Here is a 22,107-nt window from a genome sequence, read left to right on the forward strand (position 1 = left end):
TCTTTTTCGATTCGCATCGCTCCACATCTGGTGTTTGTTGAAATCGCAATTCAAGTCAATCTGAACAAAAAAAAATATACAGATAAAATTATATTAATTATTTCGTTTATTATTTTTTTTCTATCTTTGAAGAGAAGATATAACATTGCATTATATTATTTTTCGCTCTTTATTTTCTTTTCTGTCGATCATTTCTTAAATTGATGAAGATTGTCAATATGGCTGATCACAAACTTTCAAAATTAATCTTACGCCGTAACGGTTACCTTAATCGTTTAATTGAAACGGCTGATGCTGCTCATACTGTATCTGACAGTAATGATTTAAAATTAATTTTCATTGCCCGTGCTAATGACTCTGAAGACACATATAAAGAATTCAAAACGCTGCACAATCAGGTTATTGGGCTTATAGATGAGGCGGATTTTGATACCCATGATGCTATACGTAAACAAGCTGATGAATCTTACTTTACGATAAAAGCCGTCAATTATAGAATTTCCTCTGAAATTTCCAAACCAAAAGATCCTCCTATACCTATTAATTCTCCTAAATTGAATAAAATTTCGCTCCCAGTATTCTCAGGCGATTACAAGAGCTGGCCAAGCTTTTACGATCTGTACCGATCTTTAGTACATGAAAATCAGTCATTATCAGAGGTAGCGAAGTACCAATATCTCTTAACATCGATTTCCGGAGAAGCTTTGCATCTTGTAAAGGGTTTGCCGATGACGGAGGCGAATTATTCGATCGCCTTCAAAACTTTAAAAACTAGATATCAAAATAAACGACATCTGGCGACTCTATATTATAATGAAATTCAAAGCGTTACAATCAAACAATCAACTGAAGGTTCCGCTAAGGCCTATCGGATGTTGATAGACACTTTTTCTGAGAACGTTGAAGGGTTAAGAACGCTGGGCTTTCCTGTTGATGATTGGGATTTTTTATTATTTAATCTTTTGTTGCAAAAATTAGACACGTCAATTAAGACAAAATTTGAAACAGAACATAGTGAATTCGAAATCCCAACTTATATCCAATTAATAAGTTTTTTGGAGAATCAATCAAAGGCCTTAGATTCAGTTAAATTAACATCGTCAGTCAAGGGACCTAAACCGTCGTTAAAGTCCACGTCAACTTTTGCTACTGAAATAAAACAAAAACTAAGCTGTATTTTATGTAAAATGAACCATAACCTTTATCAGTGCGATAAATTTCTCGAAAAGTCTCCTTCACAGCGGTTTAACATCATTTCTGACAATAAGTTCTGCAAGAATTGCTTAGGATACCGTCATCATACAAGTAAATGCAACTCAAATAAAACTTGTAGAATTTGCAATAAGCGACACCATACGCTTTTACATTTAAATTTAACTCCGCTGGACAAATCTTCACCAAATCCAAATTCAACTGGTACGTCAACCCAACCTCATACTGTCGCTTCTGCTACCAATACCGTCGCTACTATTTTACTTCCGGTCGCAGAATTGGATGTTCAGGATCGATTTGGAAAATACCATAAAGTCAGAGCTCTAATCGACACCTGCAGTATGATCAATTTCATCAGTGAAAACCTTCAAAAGCGATTGCAACTGGTCCGCTCGATTCATTCTGTACCGATTGAGGGTTTGAATAATATGTCATCCAATTGTAACAACGGCTCTGTTGAATGCTATATCAAGCCGTGCAATGTCTTTCAACCTACGTTACACTTCACCGCTGTAATCAGTCAACGTATCTGTTCAGAACATCCCAGCATCTCCATTGATGTTTCTGCGTATCCGCATTTGCAAGATCTTAATATATCTAAAACTCAATCATCTCCTGGGCCAATCGACATACTATTGGGTGCTGAACTGGTGCCATATATTCTTACTGGTGATCGTCGTGTTGGGGGCATGGATGAACCGGCTGCCTTGGGTTCTATTTTTGGATGGTTATTGACGGGAAGATCTGCTGATTCGTCGTTTCCAGAGTCCAATATTTCATTATTGGTTGAACCATCACTTGATTCATGCCTTCGCAAGTTTTGGGAGCTGGAACAAATGAGCGAGATCGTTCCTGAAGATCCTGAAGATCGTCAATGTGACGCACATTTCCAATCTACCTATAATCGCACCTCTGAAGGAAGATTTATAGTCTCACTTCCATTTCGTACACCTACTCCCAAGCTAGGTGAATCTTATACGCAAGCGCATCGTCGATATTTATATCTCGAGAGAAAATTAATCAAAGATTCGGAGATTTTTCAAAAATACAAAATATTTATGGAAGATTATTTAGCTAAAGGCCACATGTCTCCAGTATGTAGTGATGATTATCGCAATGAAAACGCCTATTATATCCCTCACCACTACGTCCTAAATCCCAATTCCTTAAAACTCCGAGTTGTTTTCGATGCCTCCGCCAAAACTAAGTCAGGCTTATCGTTAAACGATATTTTATTGACTGGATCAAAATTACAAAACAATTTATGCTCTATACTTATCAAATTTCGTTACTTTCCAATCGTCTTCATTTGCGACATTAAGCAAATGTATCGTCAAATTTTACTCATTTCCCATCAGCGAGATTTCCAACGTATCCTTTGGAGAAACTATCACACAAATGAGTTTTGTGAGTATCAACTTAATACCGTCACTTATGGTGTTTCTTCTGCCCCGTATTTGGCATTGCGCACAATTAAGGAACTAGCTAAGCTCTATGCGGCAGAATTTCCAGAGGCTTCTCAGGTGTTAATAAACGATATGTACGTAGACGATGTTGTTACCGGGAGTTTTTCAGTTCGCGACGCGCTGCATCTACAAGAACAAATTATTAAATTACTTTCATTGGGTGGTTTTGAACTAGCCAAGTGGGCTAGCAATTGTCCTAAACTAATGAAGCGAGTCCGTCCCGATGGTGTTACTTCCCCAGTGTCTCTCGATCACGCTGAGAATGGTTTTATTAAGGTCTTGGGCCTTCATTGGGACCCTTCGATCGACACCTTTGGGTTCTCAAGTCTTCCAAGAAATGACCCGTGCACAAAAAGGGCAATACTTTCAAACATTGCCCGTATTTTCGACCCTTTGGGATTCATAACACCATGCATATTGGCCGCAAAATATTTAATTCAGCAATTATGGCTGGAAAAGTGTGACTGGGATGATACACCGTCTGAAAAAATCAAAATTTATTGGATCCAATACAAAGAGCAGCTGCCACAGTTATCACAATTAAGAATACCTCGTTCCGTTCAATTGGCAGATGATAGATCCATAGAACTTCATTTATTTTCCGATGCCTCTATGGTCGGATACTGTGCGGTGGCGTATCTCAGGTTAATATCACCAGATAATTCTATTAAAGTCAATTTTCTCTGTGCAAGGTCTAGAGTAGCACCACTTAAAATCACATCGTTACCTCGTTTGGAACTCTGTGGTGCTGTTCTGTTATCTGATTTGGCTGAGTTTCTCATCTCCAATCTATCCTGCATCGCTCAACCTAAGGTGTTCGCATGGTGTGACTCCACAATAGTTTTGGGTTGGCTGAAGTCATCTCCACATCGTTGGAAGACATTTGTCGCCAACCGCACCAGCCACATTCAAAATATAATACCTGGCGAGTGTTGGCGTCATGTGTCATCATTGGATAATCCAGCGGATCCTGGATCCCGTGGTCTACTTCCGGCGGAAATGGTTGGATGTCAGTTATGGTGGAATGGTCCAGTCTGGTTACCATGTCCATCGTCCGACTGGCCTACCCAAGTAATCGCAACCCTTGCCGAGAAATTACCCGAAGAGAAACATGTAGTGGCTGTTAATACAACGACGAAAACCGACAACTTTTTACTTACATTGATGGAACGCTGTTCATCTCTAAGTAAGATTAAAAATGTAGTAGCTTATGTGTTGAGATTCGTTGCAGGTTGTCGAAAATTGAATCAACATCGCCGTCTACCTATATCAATGTTGGAGAAGCAGACCGCACTTCATACTTTGGCACGTCAAGTTCAATTGGAACACTTTCCGGATGTCCTTCGAAGCTTACACACTGGTAGTTTACCCGCAAAACCATATCGTAAATTGGCACCATTCATTGGCGAGGGAGATTTGATTAGAGTGGGTGGACGTTTGAGACACTCTGATCTGGTCTACGATGCGAAACATCCTATATTGTTACCATGTAAAAGTCGTCTGAGCGAATTAATTGTTCAACACTTACATCAAGAAAATTTGCACCCTGGTTATAGAACGTTACATGCGCTGATAGCAAATCAATTCTGGATTATGTCACCTCGCACCGTAATTTATAGAGTGATATCCAGATGTTTAAAATGTTTTCGAGCACGTCCCAAATCAATCAATTCATTTATGGCTGATTTGCCTACTTTTAGAATACAGCAAATGAAGGCCTTTACTACGGCTGGTGTTGATTATGCTGGCCCATTCTTTGTAACTGCCAGAAGACATCGAGGAGCAAAAACCTTTAAAGCGTATATATGTCTCTTTGTTTGTGCTGCAACCAAGGCTATTCATCTAGAATTAGTCTCTGACTTAACCGCCGAAGCTTTCTTAGCCGCTTTACGCCGATTTGTTGCTCGACGAGGCACATGTATTCGACTGTTTTCAGACCAAGGCACTAATTTCGTGGGAGCATACCGCCAATTAAACGAGTACGCCCAAATGGCGGGTGAAACGTTGGGTATAGAGTGGCTATTCAACCCTCCCGCGGCACCAAATTTTAACGGACTGAGTGAAGCTGGTGTCAAGTCCGCAAAAACCCATTTGAAGAGGGTTATTGGAGACCAGGTGTTAACATTTGAAGAACTTTATACTTTAGTTACTCAAATTGAATCTATCCTTAATTCTCGCCCACTATGTCCACTTGGATCCGATCCAAATGACCTTCAGCCCCTCACTCCTGGTCATTTTCTTACATTATCACCAGCATCTAATGAAATTCCGAATGTCGATTTACAGAATGTCCCAAATGGCCGTTTGTCTAGATGGGCTTTGCTCCAGAAGATGATGCAACATTTTTGGAAGAGGTGGAGCTTAGAATATTTACACACATTGCAGCAAAGGGCCAAGTGGACTACTCCAACAGCTAATATACCGCTAAACACCGTCGTACTAATAAAAAACGATCAACAGCCTCCTTGGTGTTGGAAGTTGGGACGTATTATTCAAACACATCCCGGTTTGGATGGCGTCGTTCGGGTGGTGACCGTCCGCACCGCTCAAGGGGAACTACAACGCCCAGTAACGAAAATCTGCCCACTACCTTCAGAAATGTAAACCCAACAACTGTTTGTTATCTAATTATTATTGTAACATTTTTAATTAATTCAATCATGTTCCATTCTCTTTTGCATCGTTGTAATTTCACGTTCATCTTGTCATTATACTATATTTAATTTTGTAAATTTTCAATTTCTTATTGTTGTAAAAAAAAAACTTTTCGTTATTTTTTGGCGGGTGATTGTTCGCTCCGCTTAAGCTATTTCCGCAAATATGACATGCCACCCCCGCCAGGGGGCATTATCTCACTCACCACGATCTCGAGCGTTTCGCAGCGCGTGTGCCGCATCGTCTCGTTTTGTTCTTACGCTTTCTTTCCGCATTTTCTAAGGTAATTTTCTTTTCTTTATTTTATTTATTATTATTTCGACCTTTGTTACTAATTAAAGAAACAATTTATTTAGAATCATTTTTTTTTTTTTTTTAATTAATTCATTGAGCATCCAGCACCTTCACAATCGCTTATTGTGGCTCGTATTTTGGAGCGCACAATAGTCTTCTGGAAGCAGTATATAGTCTTCTACAAGCAATATCTACGCCATAATATTCCAAAACTGACGATTTTCGTGTTAATATAATAAAACCAGCGCCACGCCCGCAGACGACCTCGGCGAAGTGAAGATAAACGATTTCCTATGCAAGTGTTGTACATTTTGTTCACTTTCCAAGATATCAAATAAATGATATCAACTAATATCGCCGAGGTCGCTTACGGGCGAGGCGCTGTATTTGATATATCAACACAAAATCGTCAGTTTTGGAAGATTTAGACTTCTGGAAGCAGTATCTAGTCTTCTGGAAGCAGTATATAGTCTTTAAGAAGCAATATCTAGTTTTTTGCAAGCAGTATATAGTCTTCTTGAAGCAATATCTAGTGTTTTACAATCAGTATATAGTCTTCTGGAAGCATTATAGTCTTTTGGAGCAGTATATAGTCTTCTGGAAGCAGTATATAATCTTCTACAAGGAATATCTATTTTTTGCAAGCAGTATATAGTCTTCTGAAAGCAATATCTAGTGTTTTACAACCAGTATATAGTCTTCTGGGAGCAGTATATAATCTTCTACAAGCAATATCTACGCCATAATATTCCAAAACTGACGATTTTCGTGTTAATACCAGCGCCTCGCCCGCAGGCGACCTCGGCGAAGTGAGGATACACGAGTCACTATGCAAGTGTTGTATGTTTTGTTCACTTTCCAAGATGTCAAGTAAATGATATCAACTAATATCGCCGAGGTCGCTTACGGGCGAGGCGCTGTATTTGATATATCAACACAAAATCGTCAGTTTTGGAAGATTCAGACTTCTGGAAGCAGTATCTAGTCTTCTGGAAGCAGTATATAGTCTTTAAGAAGCAATATCTAGTTTTTTGCAAGCAGTATATAGTTTTCTTGAAGCAATATCTAGTGTTTTACAATCAGTATATGGTCTTCTGGAAACAGTATAGTCTTTTGGAGCAGTATATAGTCTTCTGGAAGCAGTATATAATCTTCTACAAGGAATATCTATTTTTTTGCAAGCAGTATATAGTCTTCTGAAAGCAAGATCTAGCGCTTTACAACCAGTATATAGTCTTTTGGAAGCAGTATAATCTTCTGGAGCAGTATATAGTATTCTGGAAGCAGTATATAGTCTTCTACAATCAATATCTACGCCATAATATTCCAAAACTGACGATTTTCGTGTTAATATAATAAAACCAGTGCCTCGCCCGCAGGCGACCTCGGCGAAGTGAGGATACACGAGTTCCTATGCAAGTGTTGTATGTTTTGTTCACTTTCCAAGATATCAAGTAAATGATATCAACTAATATCGCCGAGGTCGCTTACGGGCGAGGCGCTGTATTTGATATATCAACACAAAATCGTCAGTTTTGGAAGATTTAGACTTCTGGAAGCAGTATCTAGTCTTCTGGAAGCAGTATCTAGTCTTCTGGAAGCAGTATATAGTCTTTAAGAAGCAATATCTAGTTTTTTGCAAGCAGTATATAGTTTCCTTGAAGCAATATCTAGTGTTTTACAATCAGTATATTGTCTTCTGGAAACAGTATAGTCTTTTGGAGCAGTATATAGTCTTCTGGAAGCAGTATATAATCTTCTACAAGGAATATCTATTTATAAGTACGAAGGCTTTCACGGCCGGTGTGAATTAAACTAAGATTAGAACTAAAACTAGAACTAACACTAGAAACTTTCGGGTTTTGCCGTGCGTCTTTTAATAAAATGTTTGACGTTTCGGATGCCATGTTGCAACCTTCTTCAGAAACTGGTTCCAGAAACTGGTTCCAGTTTTTCCAAGATATCAAATAAATGATATCAACTAATATCGCCGAGGTCGCTTGCGGGCGAGGCGCTGTATTTGATACATCAACACAAAATCGTCAGTTTTAGAAGATTTAGTCTTCTGGAAACAGTATCAAGGCTTCTGGAAGCAGTATATAGTCTTTTAGAAGCAATATCTAGTTTTTTGCAAGCAATATATAGTTTTTTTGAAGCAATATCTAGTGTTTTACAACCAGTATATAGCCTTCTAGAAGTAGTATAGTCTTCTGGAGCAGTATATAGTCTTCTGGAAGCAGTATCTAGTCTCCTGAAAGCAGTATCTAGTCTTCTGGAAGCAGTATATAGTCCTCTGCAAGCAATATCTACGCCATAATATTCCAAAACTGACGATTTTCGTATTAATATAATAAAACCAACGCCTCGCCGTCAGGCGACCTCGGCAAAGTGAGGATAAACGAGTTCCTATGCAAGTGTTGTAAGTTTTGTTCACTTTCCAAGATATCAAATAAATGATATCAACTAATATCGCAGAGGTCGCTTGTGGGCGAGGCACTTGTGGGCGATCAACACAAAATCGTCAGTTTTGGAAGATTTAGTCTTCTGGAAGCAGTATCCAGTCTTCTGGAAGCAGTATATATAGTCTTTAAGAAGCAATATCTAGTTTTTTGCAAGCAGTATATAGTCTTCTTGAAGCAATATCTAGTGTTCTACAATCAGTATATAGTCTTCTGGAAACAGTATAGTCTTTTGGAGCAGTATATAGTCTTCTGGAAGCAGTATATAATCTTCTACAAGGAATATCTATTTTTTTGCAAGCAGTATATAGTCTTCTGAAAGCAATATCTAGCGTTTTACAACCAGTATATAGTCTTTTGGAAGCAGTATAATCTTCTGGAGCAGTATATAGTCTTCTGGAAGCAGTATATAGTCTTCTACAAGCAATATCTACGCCATAATATTCCAAAACTGACGATTTTCGTGTTAATATAATAAAACTAACGCCTCGCCCGCAGGCGACCTCGGCGAAGTGAGGATAAACGAGTTCCTATGCAAGTGTTGTAGGTTTTGTTCACTTTCCAAGATATCAACTAATATCGCCGAGGTCGCTTGCGGGCGAGGCGCTGCAATTGATATATCAACACAAAATCGTCAGTTTTGGAAGATTTAGTCTTCTGGAAGGAGTATTCAATCTTCTGGAAGCAGTATACAGTCTTAAAGAAGCAATATCTAGTTTTTTGCAAGCGGTATATAGTCTTCTTGAAACAATATCTAGTATTTTACAACCAGTATATAGTCTTCTGAAAGCAGTATAATCTTTTGGAGCAGTATATAGTCTTCTGGAAGCAGTATCTAGTCTTCTGGAAGCAGTATATAGTCCTCTACAAGCAATATCTACGCCATAATATTCCAAAACTGACAATTTTCGTGTTAATATAATAAAACCAGTGCCTCGCCTTCACGCGACCTCGGCGAAGTTAGAATAAACGAGTTCCTATGTAAGTGTTGTACGTTTTGTTCACTTTCCAAGATATCAAATAAATGATATCAACTAATATCGCCGAGGTCGCTTGCGGGCGAGGCGCTGTATTTGATATATCAACACAAAATCGTCAGTTTTGGAAGATTTAGTCTTCTGGAAGCAGTATATAGTCTTTAAGAAGCAATATCTAGTTTTTTGCAAGCAGTATATAGCCTTCTTGAAGCAATATCTAGTGCTTTACAATCAGTATATAATCTTCTGGAAGCAGTATAGTTTTTTGGAGCAGTATATTATTATAGTCTTCTACAAGCAATATCTAGTTTTTTGCAAGTAGTATATAGTCTTCTGGAACAAGTATCTATTGTTTTACAACCAGTCTGAAGACGCACGGCTAAACCCGAATATTTCTAATTCTAGGTCTAGTGTTAGTTCTAGTTTTAGTGCAATAAAAATATACAACATAGTGATATCTTATGCTAACTAGCGCTACCTACTGCTGTCGTTTGTAAAATGGATAAGATGTTGTAGAACTAACCTTATTTATAGCTAATCCTTATTTTCCAAAGTGATCGATGACAGTTAGATACACATTTTTTATTAATAAACTGGTGTCCGGAAATTATTGAGTATCGAGATAAAAACCTGAATCATGGCAACCTTTGAAAAACAACAATCATTTTCGTAGCTATCTCACTTCATAATTACAAGCATGTTTCTATCTCTCCTGACAGAACACCGATATAGAATGCGTTTTATAAGACAGTAAAATCTGATTTGAATAACAGAATGGCTAATCGTGAATCTAATTTATTTATAAAATATGTGAAAGGAATACCAACTAAAACTCTGATAACTTAAAACGCGATCCTAGTGATTTCTGGAACTTCGTCCGACACAAGCGAGGTTGTACTTGCAGAGGTTGTGGTGTAATGAGATAGATTGTGGTTGGTTAGTGTCATTTTTTTGCCCTTAATTTGGTACGCTGTTGGGCAATAAAGTATATTATTATTATTATCTTGCCAAAACAAGTTCTCGTGTCATTGCCCAGGCGATGCGTACAAGTCACACCTTTTTCAGTGTCCTCTATCATTTCTGGAAATTAGCAATAGTTATTCTGTGACACACCTAATTCCTCTAGTAGAGCAAACGCTGAGTGGAAAGTGTAGTAAGAATACAAAATGAAACAACATCAATGTTTTGGGTGGTTTGGGTATAAACGTTTCTACTTTTTAACGTACTTTATTTCTACTACACAGGTACATAACCTCTTAACTGTCACTTACTACTAACTTCACATTCTATCTTTTTATAGGAAAGTTATTGATTTTATCTAAACTAAATAGTCTATGAATTTAAGGGGTGGTCTTCTTTGTCTTGTTTTTCTTGATAATTGCTTCACGTCGATATCCTCTTCATGTCTAGATGGAATTTCTGTTATGAGCAGTTTTTGAAACTACTTTGAATTTCTTCTTAAGTGTCCATTTTCCGTCTCAACCACATATGATATTGGTTCATGAGTTTGCTTTCTAATGTTTCCTTCCACCTTTCTATTAATTATAATAAGCCATACTCTGTCTCCTTTCTTCAGTTCTTCTCTTTCTCTCACTCCGCGTCTTCTGTCGTAGTTTTTCTTTTGTTCATCCTTTTCTTTTGCCATATTTTGTTTGATTTTATCGTGATTTGGTAGTTTTGCATTTAGGTTTTTATTTGAAGGTTCGTTTGATATTGGAATTCTATCTCTCAAGATTCGACCAAATAACATCTGAGCCAGAGGCGGCGCTACCGGGGGGTGCAAGGGGTGCACTCTACCCGGGCGCCGCCTAAAAGGGGGCCTTTTTAATGTTTTTTCCGACAATATCTTATCTTTCTTTTGCAGTATTTAGACCTGTCAGCAGTAGCTAGTCTTCATAAAACAATATTTAGTCTCCACAAAGCAATTTTAGTCTTTAGAAAGCAGTATTTAGTGTTCCAGACGCTGTATTTAGACCTTTCGGAAGTATCTAGTCTTCAGAAAGCAGTATTTAGTCTTCTAGAAGCAGTATGTAGTCTTCTGCCAAAGTTATGTATGTTTTCTCCAAAATATTTTATCTTTCTTTTGTAGTATTTAGACCTGTTAGTAGTAGCTAGTCTTCAGAAAACAATATTTAGTCTCTACAAAGCAATTTTAGTCTTTAGAAAGCAGTATTTAGTGTTCCAGACGCTGTATTTAGACCTGTTGGAAGTATCTAGTCTTCAGAAAGCAGTATTTAGTTTTTTAGAAGCAGTATCTAGTCTTCTGCCAAAGTTATGTATGTTTTTTCCAAAATATTTTACCTTTCTTTTGCAGTATTTAGACCTGTTAGTAGTATCTAGTCTTCACAAAGCAGTATTTAGTCTCCACAAAGCAATTTTAGTCTTTAGAAAGCAGTATTTAGTGTTCCAGACACTGTATTTAGACCTATCGGCAGTATCTAGTCTTCAGAAAGCAGTATTTAGTCTTCTAGAAGCAGTATCTAGTCTTCTGCCAAAGTTATGTATGTTTTCTCCAAAATATTTTATCTTTCTTTTACAGTATTTAGACCTGTCAGCAGTAGCTAGTCTTCAGAAAGCAGTATTTAGTCTTTACAAAGCAATTTTAGTCTTTAGAAGGCAGTATTTAGTGTTCCAGACGCTGTATTTAGACCTGTCGGAAGTATCTAGTCTTTAGAAAGCAGTATTTAGTCTTCTAGAAGCAGTATCTAGTCTTCTGACAACGTTATGTATGTTTTCTCCAACAATATCTTATCTTTCTTTTGCAGTACTTAGACCTGTCAGCAATATTTAGTCTTCAGAAAGCAGTATTTAGTCTTCACAAAGCAATTTTAGTCTTTAGAAAGCAGTATTTAGTGTTCCAGGCGCTGTATTTAGACCTGTCGGCAGTATTTAGTCTTCAGAAAGCAGTATTTAATCTTCCAGAGCAGTATCTAGTCTTCAGAAAGCAGTATTTAGTTTTTTAGAAGCAGTATCTAGTCTTTTGCCAACGTTATGTATGTTTTGTTCTTGATACTGACAGTTACTTCTTTCTTGGGGGAAATTCTTGATACGGATCTTGTACCACCCGGTACCTCATTTCTGCAGCTGTTACTTTGCTTTTGTGCTTATCCTGCATTGGCAAAGTTTCCGTATTGGTGATTTCCTGTCCTGTGCAATAACAAGACAAGTCCATTAGTTTCTTGTTCATATTCTTCGCATTCTTTTATTGAACACATAAGTATTGCCATGAAAAATCATGTTTGGTTTATAATCAATTTTTTGTTTTCTCTGAACAGTAATTTCAGACTTCATGTGGACTTTGAACAATGTAATTCCTGTTTTTTGCTGAAGTCTAGTTTATAACTATTGCAATTTCAGACTTTGTGCCCCTCTTTAGACTTTAGAAAACACTTTGGCTTAAATTTTCTATTACTTTATTTTTAATCATTCTATCTACTTCTCTTTTTACTTCGTCTACAAGAGGTAACGGAATTCTACGACTTATCGCTTTAGCACATGGTTCGAGAAATACCATATAGTCGAGAAATAGAAAATAAAGATTTGCATGAGGATCAGAAAGATTTTGAAAGATCTTTTCAACACTGTGTGTCCTTTCGGCCAACTTCTTTTCTGTAAAAAATAAAAGCAGTGGTTCTAAAATTCTTGCAACTACTGCTAAACTTCTATTACATGATAACTAACTTCAGGTTTAAAATGTCAACCTTAATTTTGATATATTTGTAACCTTTATTAAAAATCCTTTAAAATGAGTACAACTTCCGGTTAAGAATGTCAACGTCAACTTTGACATATTTGTAATCGTAAAAAATCGTTTAAAATGAATTATCTTCATTTTGAAATATTCTTAATTTTTATAAAATATCTTAATATTTGTCACAAAAACAAAAATATAATAAAAAAAAATTAAAATTAAGGTTGGTATTAATATTTAAAAATTAAATTGTTATCTTCATTGCTGCCAATTTCGGGTTGAATGTTTTTCATTCTAACTTTTTTGTTTTTTGAGATAAGTACCATCATCTTTGGACTCATTTTAAAGGTTTTTTAATGAAGATGACAAATATGTCAAAATTGACGTTGACGTTTCAAACCGGAAGTGATTGTATTTCCATTAACTATGCCGAGTTTGGACTCATTTTAAAGAATTTTTTATGAAGTTGACAAATATGTCAAAATTAAAAGTTGAAAGTTCGAACTTTTTGGATTTTTGAGATAAATGCATCAAGTTTGGACTCACTTTAAAGGTTATTTTATGAAAAATTAAAGTTGACATTGACTGAAAGTTTTTTTCACGACTAAACCCGAATGTTTCTAGTTCTCGTTTTAGTTTTAGTTCAATAAAAATATACAACATAGTAATATCTTATGCTAACTAGCGCCACCTACCACTGTCACTAGAACTAATATTAGACCGAGAACTAGAAACATTCGGATTCATCAATACAAAATAGTTAATTTACAAGTATTCTAGCGCCTCGCCCGCAAGCGACCTCGGCGAAGTGAGGATAAACGATTTCCTATGCAAGTGTTGTACGTTTTGTTCAGTTTTCAAGATATCAAATAAATGATATCAACTAATATCGTCGAGGTCGCTTGCGGGCGAGGCGCTGTATTTGATATATTAACACAAAATCGTCAGTTTTAGAAGATTTAGTCTTCTGGAAACAGTATCAAGGCTTCTGGAAGCAGTATATAGTCTTTTAGAAGCAATATCTAGTTTTTTGCAAGCAATATATAGTTTTTTTGAAGCAATATCTAGTGTTTTACAACCAGTATATAGCCTTCTAGAAGTAGTATAGTCTTCTGGAGCAGTATATAGTGTTCTGGAAGCAGTATCTAGTCTCCTGAAAGCAGTATCTAGTCTTCTGGAAGCAGTATATAGTCCTCTACAAGCAATATCTACGCCATAATATTCCAAAACTGACGATTTTCGTGTTAATATAATAAAACCAACGCCTCGCCCGCAGGCGACCTCGGCGAAGTGAGGATAAACGAGTTCTTATGCAAGTGTTGTAGGTTTTGTTCACTTTCCAAGATATCAAATAAATGATATCAACTAATATCGCCGAGGTCGCTTGCGGGCGAGGCGCTGCAATTGATATATCAACACAAAATCGTCAGTTTTTGAAGATTTAGTCTTCTGGAAGGAGTATTCAATCTTCTGGAAACAGTATACAGTCTTTAAGAAGCAATATCTAGTTTTTTGCAAGCGGTATATAATCTTCTTGAAGCAATATCTAGTATTTTACAACCAGTATATAGTCTTCTGAAAGCAGTATAATCTTTTGGAGCAGTATACAGTCTTCTGGAAGCAGTATCTAGTCTTCTGGAAGCAGTATATAGTCCTCTACAAGCAATATCTACGCCATAATATTCCAAAACTGACGATTTTCGTGTTAATATAATAAAACCAGTGCCTCGCCCGCAGGCGACCTCGGCGAAGTGAGGATAAACGATTTCCTATGCAAGTTTTGTACGTTTTGTCTACTTTTCAAGATATCAAATAAATGATATCAACTAATATCGTCGAGGTCGCTTGCGGGCGAGGCGCTGTATTTGATACATCAACACAAAATCATCAGTTTTGGCAGGTTTAGTCTTCTGGAAGCAGTATCCAGGCTTCTGGAAGCAGTATATAATCTTTTAGAAGCAATATCTAGTTTTTTGCAAGCAGTATATAGTTTTTTTGAAGCAATATCTAGTGTTTTACAACCAGTATATAGTCTTCTAGAAGCAGTATAGTCTTCTGGAGCAGTATCTAGTCTTCTGGAAGCAGTATCTAGTCTTCTGAAAGCAGTATATAGTCTCCTACAAGCAATATTTAGTTTTTTGCAAGCAGTATATAATCTCCTGAAAGCAATATCTAGTGCTTTACAACCAGTATATAGTCTTCTGGAGCAGTATATAGTCTTCTGGAAGCAGTATCTAGTCTTCTGGAAGCAGTATCTACGCCATAATATTGCAAAACTGTCAATTTTCGTGTTAATATAATAAAACCAGCGCCTCGCGTTCACGCGACCTCGGCGAAGTTAGAATAAGCGAGTTCCTATGTGAGTGTTGTACGTTTTGTTCACTTTCCAAGATATCAAATAAATGATATCAACTAATATCGCCGAGGTCGCTTGCGGGCGAGGTGCTGTATTTGATATATCAACACAAAATCGTCAGTTTTGGAAGATTTAGTCTTCTGGAAGCAGTATATAGTCTTTAAGAAGCAATATTTAGTTTTTTGCAAGCAGTATATAGTCTTCTGGAAGCAGTATAGTCTTTTGGAGTAGTATATAGTCTTCTACAAGGAATATCTATTGTTTTGCAAGCAGTATATAGTCTTCTGAAAGCAATATCTAGCGTTTTACAACCAATATACAGGGTGATTCATTAGCTCTATGACAAACTTTGGCAGATGAAAGGTGATGCGATTCTAAGGAAAAAATGTTATATGAATATGGGTCCGATTCATTTTGGTTAAAGACTTACAAGCCTTTGAAAATTTTACACAGTTTAATTTGGCAAATGAAAATGTAACATAAAAAATAAGTTTAAAAATTACAAAAATTGTTCGAAATGTCCGCCTTCAGCTTGAATGCACGCTTCACATCGACGAAGTAAAGATTTGCAACAATTAAAGTTTATAATTGTCAGAGTTTTGATCGAAAACGAAAATGCATGTATTTACGACTGAAGAATATGCATATATTATTTTTGTATACGGGCTTTGTAACGGAAACGCTCGGCAAGCAGCAAGAGAATACCTTCGTAGGTTTCCAAATAGACAACAACATGCCCATACAGTGTTTAGTGCATTATTTCGCAGACTGAGAGAAACAGGTAACCCCGCTCCACTACATTCCGTTCGTCCCCATGATGTGAATGTACAAAATGAAGAACGTGTTATTGATTTAGTAGTTGACGACCCTTCAATTAGTACTCGGCGTATAGCGAGCATGTTACATCCGTTTCATCGCCAAAATGTTCAAGCATTACATCCTGGAGATACTGAGCAACGCTTAGCATTTTGCCACTGGATTATTCAGCAACATGCTCAAAATAATAACTTCATTTCCCAAGTTCTGTGGTCTGATGAAGCGTGTTTCACTAGGGACGGCATAAATAATTATCATAACGAACATGTGTGGTCCTTGCAAAATCCACATGCAATTAGACCAGGAAGATTTCAGCAACGGTTTAGTGTAAACGTTTGGGGTGGCATTTTTAACAATTCTTTGCTACCTGTATGGGTGATAAATGAACGCTTAAATGCAAATATGTACAGAAATTTCTGGGAACATAACCTTTTCGATTTTATCGACGACGTACCACTTAACATCGTTCAAAATATGTGGTATCAGCACGATGGTGCACCACCACATCGAGGAAGAGAAGTCATCGCTTGGTTAAATGAACATTTTCCAAACAAATGGATTGGCAATGGAGGTCCAGTAGTCTGGCCACCACGATCCCCAGATCTAAATCCGCTGGATTATTATTTGTGGGGACACATGAAGCAGCTTGTGTACCATGTAGAAATTACTACCCGTCAGCAACTACTGGACAGAATTCAAGATGCAGCTAATAGCATACAGAATGATCCAAATATCATACGTCGTGTGATAGAATCTTTACTTCGTCGATGTGAGGCGTGCATTCAAGCTGAAGGCGGACATTTCGAACAATTTTTGTAATTTTTAAACTTATTTTTTATGTTACATTTTCATTTGTCTATTAAACTGTGTAAAATTTTCAAAGGCTTGTAACTCTTTAACCAAAATGAATCGGACCCATATGCATATAACATTTTTTCCTTAGAATCGCATCACCTTTCATCTGCCAAAGTTTGTCATAGAGCTAATGAATCACCCTGTATAGTCTTTTGGAAGCAGTATACTCTTCTGGAGCAGTATATAGTCCTCTACAAGCAATATCTAGGCGCTATAATATTCCAAAACTGACGATTTCGTGTTGATATAATAAAATCCTTTAAGTATTAATGTTACAAAATTTTAATTCATTGATTTTATCTAAACTAAAGAATCTTTGAATTTAAGGGGTGGTCTTCTTTGTCTTGTTTTTCTTGGTGATTGCTTCCCGTCGATATCCTCTTCATGTCTAGATGGAATTTCTATTATGAGCAGTTTTTGAAGATACTTTGAATTTTTTCTTAAGTGTCCATTTTCTGTTTAAACCAGATACGATATTGGTTCATCAGTTTGCTTTATAATTTTTTTCTTACACCTTTCTATTAATAATCCATACTCTGTCCCCTTTCTTCAGTTCTTCTTTTGAGAGTGAGAGAACTCCGCCTCTTCTGTCGTAGTTTTTTTTGTTCGTCCTTTTCTTTCGCCATATTTTGTTTGATTTTATCGTGATTTGGAAATTTTGGATTTAAGTTTTCATTTGATATTGGAATTCTGTCTCTCTAATTTAGAAAACACTTTGGCTTCTTGAAGTTTTGCTAACGTTTCCTTCACAGATGGTAGCAAAAATCGTTTTCTAAGTACTACCTTGTTTAATTCGGTTAAATTTTTGCGCGTTATGCATCACTTGACTAAGCGACAAAATGAATAGTGTTGAGAAAAACGGGAGTTTCGTTTTCATCTCTCTAAAAATATATGACTTCTCAGAATAAACAGGCTCAAACTATTGAAAATTGTTTGGTGCATGTCCATTCTTATCACAGAACACTGATGACAGCTATCATAAGCACAGAGTGCATACAGGGTGCTTCTGTAAGACGTGGCATAAATTTAATCACTAAAACTAGAGACAAAATGATGATTCGTGTAAAAATTTTTGAAGAAAATAATCTAGAGTTTGATTTTGTACTTCTAAACTAGCTTTTATTTTATATAGAATTTAAATTTCGGCCCTTGGCCATCTTCAGAAACTCTACAAATAGATTAACATCTCTCATCTTATCCATTTTACAAACGACAGCGGTAGATAACGCTAGTTAGCATAAGATATCACTATGTTGCATATTTTTATTGCACTAAAACTAGAACTAACACTAGACCTAGAACTAGAAAGTTTCGGGTTTAGCCGTGCGTCTTCAGATTGGTTGTAAAACAATAAATACTGCTTGCAAAAAACTAGATATTGCTTGTAGAAGACTATATACTGCTTCCAGAAGACTATATACTGCCCCAGAAGATTATACTGCTTCCAAAAGACTATATACTGGTTGTAAACCGCTAGGCATTGCTTTCAGAAGACTATATACTACTTGCAAAAAATAGATATTCCTTGTAGAAGACTATATACTGCTTCAAAAGACTATACTGCTTCCAGAAGACTATATACTGCTCCAAAAGACTATACTGCTTCCAGAAGACTATATACTGATTGTAAAACACTAGATATTGCTTCTAGAAGACTATATACTGCTTGCAAAAAACTAGATATTGCTTCTTAAAGACTATATACTGCTTCCAGAAGACTAGATACTGCTTCCAGAAGACTAAATCTTCAAAAACTGACGATTTTGTGTTGATATATCAAATACAGCGCCTCGCCCGCAAACGACCTCGGCGATATTAGTTGATATCATTTATTTGATATCTTGGAAAGTGAACAAAACGTACAACACTTGCATAGGAAATCATTTATCCTCACTTCGCCGAGGTCGCCTGCGGGCGAGGCGCTGGTTTTATTATATTAACACGTTTTATAGGTTAAAATTTAAGAATGGTCTTTTTTAACAAAAGAAATATTAAGAAACTTGGGAATAATTCAAGAATGACTTAAAAATCGACGATATATTTTAATCAATGTGAAATGACCCAAAAAACACGTTAAAAATAAAAAGAAAGTGCCGAAAAGTAACTAACACTAAATTAACTTTAGTTATAAAACTTCTATTACATGATAACTAACTTCAGATTTAAAATGTCAACCTCAATTTTGACATATTTGTAATCTTTATTAAAAATCCTTTAAAATGAGTACAAACACGACATATTTATCTTCAATATTAATGAAGTTATGGTCAACTTCCGGTTAAGAATGTCAACGTCAATTTTGACATATTTGTAATCGTCGTGAAAAATCCTTTAAAATGAGTCCAAACATGATGCGTTTAATTCCAATATTAATCGAGATATAAGCAACTTCTGGTTTGAAATGTCAATGTCATTTTCATGTCAATGTCATTCATTGCTGCTAACTTCGGGTTGAATGTTTTTTATTCTAACATTTTTGTTTTTTGAGATAAGTGCGTCATCTTTGGACTCATTTTAAAGGTTTTTTAATGAAGATAACAAATACGTCAAAATTGACGTTGACGTTTCAAACCGGAAGTGATTGTATTTCCATTAATATTAAAGTTAGCTATGTCGAGTTTGGACTCATTTTAAAGGATTTTTTATGAAGTTGACAAATATGTCAAAATAAAAGTTGAAAGTTCGAACTTTTTGTTTTTTTGAGATAAATGCGTCAAGTTTGGACTCACTTTAAAGGTTATTTTATGAAGATTACGAATATAATGAAAAAATTAAAGTTGACATTGACAACTGAAAGTTTAAACGGATTTAGCCCCACGTTTCTCAAGACGGCTAAACCCGAATGATTCTAGTTCTAAGTCTTGTGTTAGTTCTAGTGAAAGTGTTAGTGTAAAACTAGAACTAACACTAGTTAACACTTTCTAGTTCTAGAGCTAGAACTAGAAATTAGGAACTAGTTTAGGACAAGTGCTAAAACTAGTTAAACTTAAATTCTATATAAAATAAAAGACATAAACTTTTAATTTTATACTAACATCTAGAAAACGAGACTGGCCCGAAATTATAGCTTCATCTATTTTTTCTTGGTAGAATTTCTTAAAAAAAAAGCCATGTTTCTTAAGCACGGCACCTAAATTAAGCCGTGGCCGTGCATTTACTTTCAAAAACCGTAAAAATCGTAAAAGTTATTGGCAGCACTGTCTCCAGTCTATTATTAACATAACTTTAACTAATGATAGTCATCGTTCTTCTGTCTCTTACTACGAGATTGCATAACCATATATGGCATCCCTCATTTTTTCTTTCTTTCTTTTTCAGCTATCAATAAGTCTTTTCCAGGTTTATAAGTAATTATTATATCAAAAGCTTGTAATCTTAAGGGTTGGGTTAAATATTTGTTCCAAAAGTTTATGATTTGATTCCACTATTACAGTTTTACCAAAAATAAATTGTTTATATTTTTCACATCCGTAACAAATAGCTAACAACTCTTTCTCTATTTGAGCCCAAGATCTTTGAATATCAATTAAAACTTTTGAAGCATATGCCACTGGTTGCCCTTCTTGTATTAAAGTCGCTCCCAAACCACTACAGCTACCATCAACCGACAATGTTCAGGTTTACTTACATCATAATACCTAAGTGCAGATGCTACTGACAATTTATTGTTTAATTAAACATGGCACGAACTTGCTCACATATGTCACTAATCCCAAAAATGATTGTTGGCATCTTCATTATGGCTTGCACTTTTGATTGGTCTGGTTTCAGTCCTTAATCACTAAATACATGTCCCACATACTTTACCTCTTTCACTCCAAACTGGCACTTACTTCTACTAAATCTAACTTTTGATGATGTAGCTTTTTCAAATAACGCTTTTAATTTTTTAAACTGTTCTTCATCGTTATACTATAATATCGTCAATGTAAAGTTCAATCCCTGGTAAGTCACCAAATAGCTCTTGAAATGATCTATGAAATACTTCGGGTGCTGAACAAGTCTGTCAAGTAACAATATCTTCCAAATCTTCCTGCATTAAATGTTGTGAGTAGTTGACTTTCTTTATTTAATTTGATTTGATAAAATCCCTGACTAGTATCTAATGTAGAGAAAAATTTACCATTTGGCATCCGTGATGACATCTTATCATATCTCTTTCGGATTATGGCTTTATTAAGATTTTGCGGATCCAAACTTATTCTTAATTTATTCACCCATAATATAGGTTTTGTTACTTTTTCTATAATTCCGTTTATTAAAAGTAACTTCTTATAACTACGTCTCAACTCTATTGTTAACATAGCCTTAACTAATGACAGTCATCGTTCTTCTGTCTCTTACTACTAGATGGCGTAACCATATATGACCATAATATATCACAAATACGAGTGTCATAATTATCAACAAAAGTGGATAAATACTGGCTTTTGCTGATAATGTTAACATTATTTTTTAATTTATTTAGCGTATGGCATATACAGAATGTATCTGAACTGCTTGACCAAACAAAATGGCAGACATACATTTCATGTATGGGCGAGCAAATGGTAAGAGTAATTTGACCCAACGGCTTTATGCCGAAACATTTCTGAATGGACAACGTTCTCTATAGAATTGAGGAAAATTCTGAAGCCAGTACCAGGAAATTATCTTTAGAAATCGTTGCTTCGCATAGTACAATTTGGAGAGTTGTAAGTACATGAGCAGCCAAGTCTTAGTGGAGCTGATTTTCGACCACGAATTCTATTTTGTAACTGGGCTGCAGAAAATCCTTACGCGATTGGACTATCTTTTTCAAATCTTTTCATTTAATATCTGTGCTCGCATTGTTGGCTATTATTTAATAGGTCCAATATTTTTAGCACGAGAGAGCAGCGCTAAAGTTGCCCAAGCATATGATTGGTCTGGGGGCTAAAGAGAGACTTTGGCTACTGTGCCAAAGTCGCTAAAGTGCAAAAGCCGAGTTAGTTGAACACATTAAGTTTCTGCAGAAAAAAGTTCTTCTGCTATTGGATGGCCATGTTAGCCACAGGTCTTTACAAATTGTGACATTTTGTCGAGAAAATAACATCATCCTTGTATCTTTTCCTGCACATTGTATGTACAATATGGAGAATTCTAAAAAAATATAAATTTATGCCCTATAAGTACCGATCAGTGCAAACATTAGTACCTGGTGACACTGAAAGGAGGCTAATCGTTTGTCAATAGATATGTGTACATTACATAGAATACATATCGGGTAGGCGGACCAACCAACCTTGCACCGCAACCCTAAGGATCTATTGTACCCCGATAGATATCGTTATCAAATTTCACCGTG

General features: G+C 36.1%; 2 protein-coding genes across 5 annotated transcripts in view; both read left to right on the forward strand.

The window, feature by feature from the left end:
* The window catches only part of LOC111419570 (Shaker cognate w), a 218,128-nt gene that overhangs the window by 68,240 nt on the left and 127,781 nt on the right, over positions 1-22,107 (forward strand). The gene's annotated exons all lie outside the window — the stretch shown is intronic.
* Positions 219-5,282, forward strand: LOC139429800 (uncharacterized). Its single transcript, XM_071196007.1, has one exon. The coding sequence runs from the start codon at positions 219-221 to the stop codon at positions 5,280-5,282; it is 5,064 nt and encodes a 1,687-aa protein (XP_071052108.1).

Source organism: Onthophagus taurus, chromosome 5 (assembly GCF_036711975.1).
Source record: "Onthophagus taurus isolate NC chromosome 5, IU_Otau_3.0, whole genome shotgun sequence".
In the NCBI taxonomy this organism is placed as follows: Eukaryota; Metazoa; Arthropoda; class Insecta; order Coleoptera; family Scarabaeidae; genus Onthophagus; species Onthophagus taurus.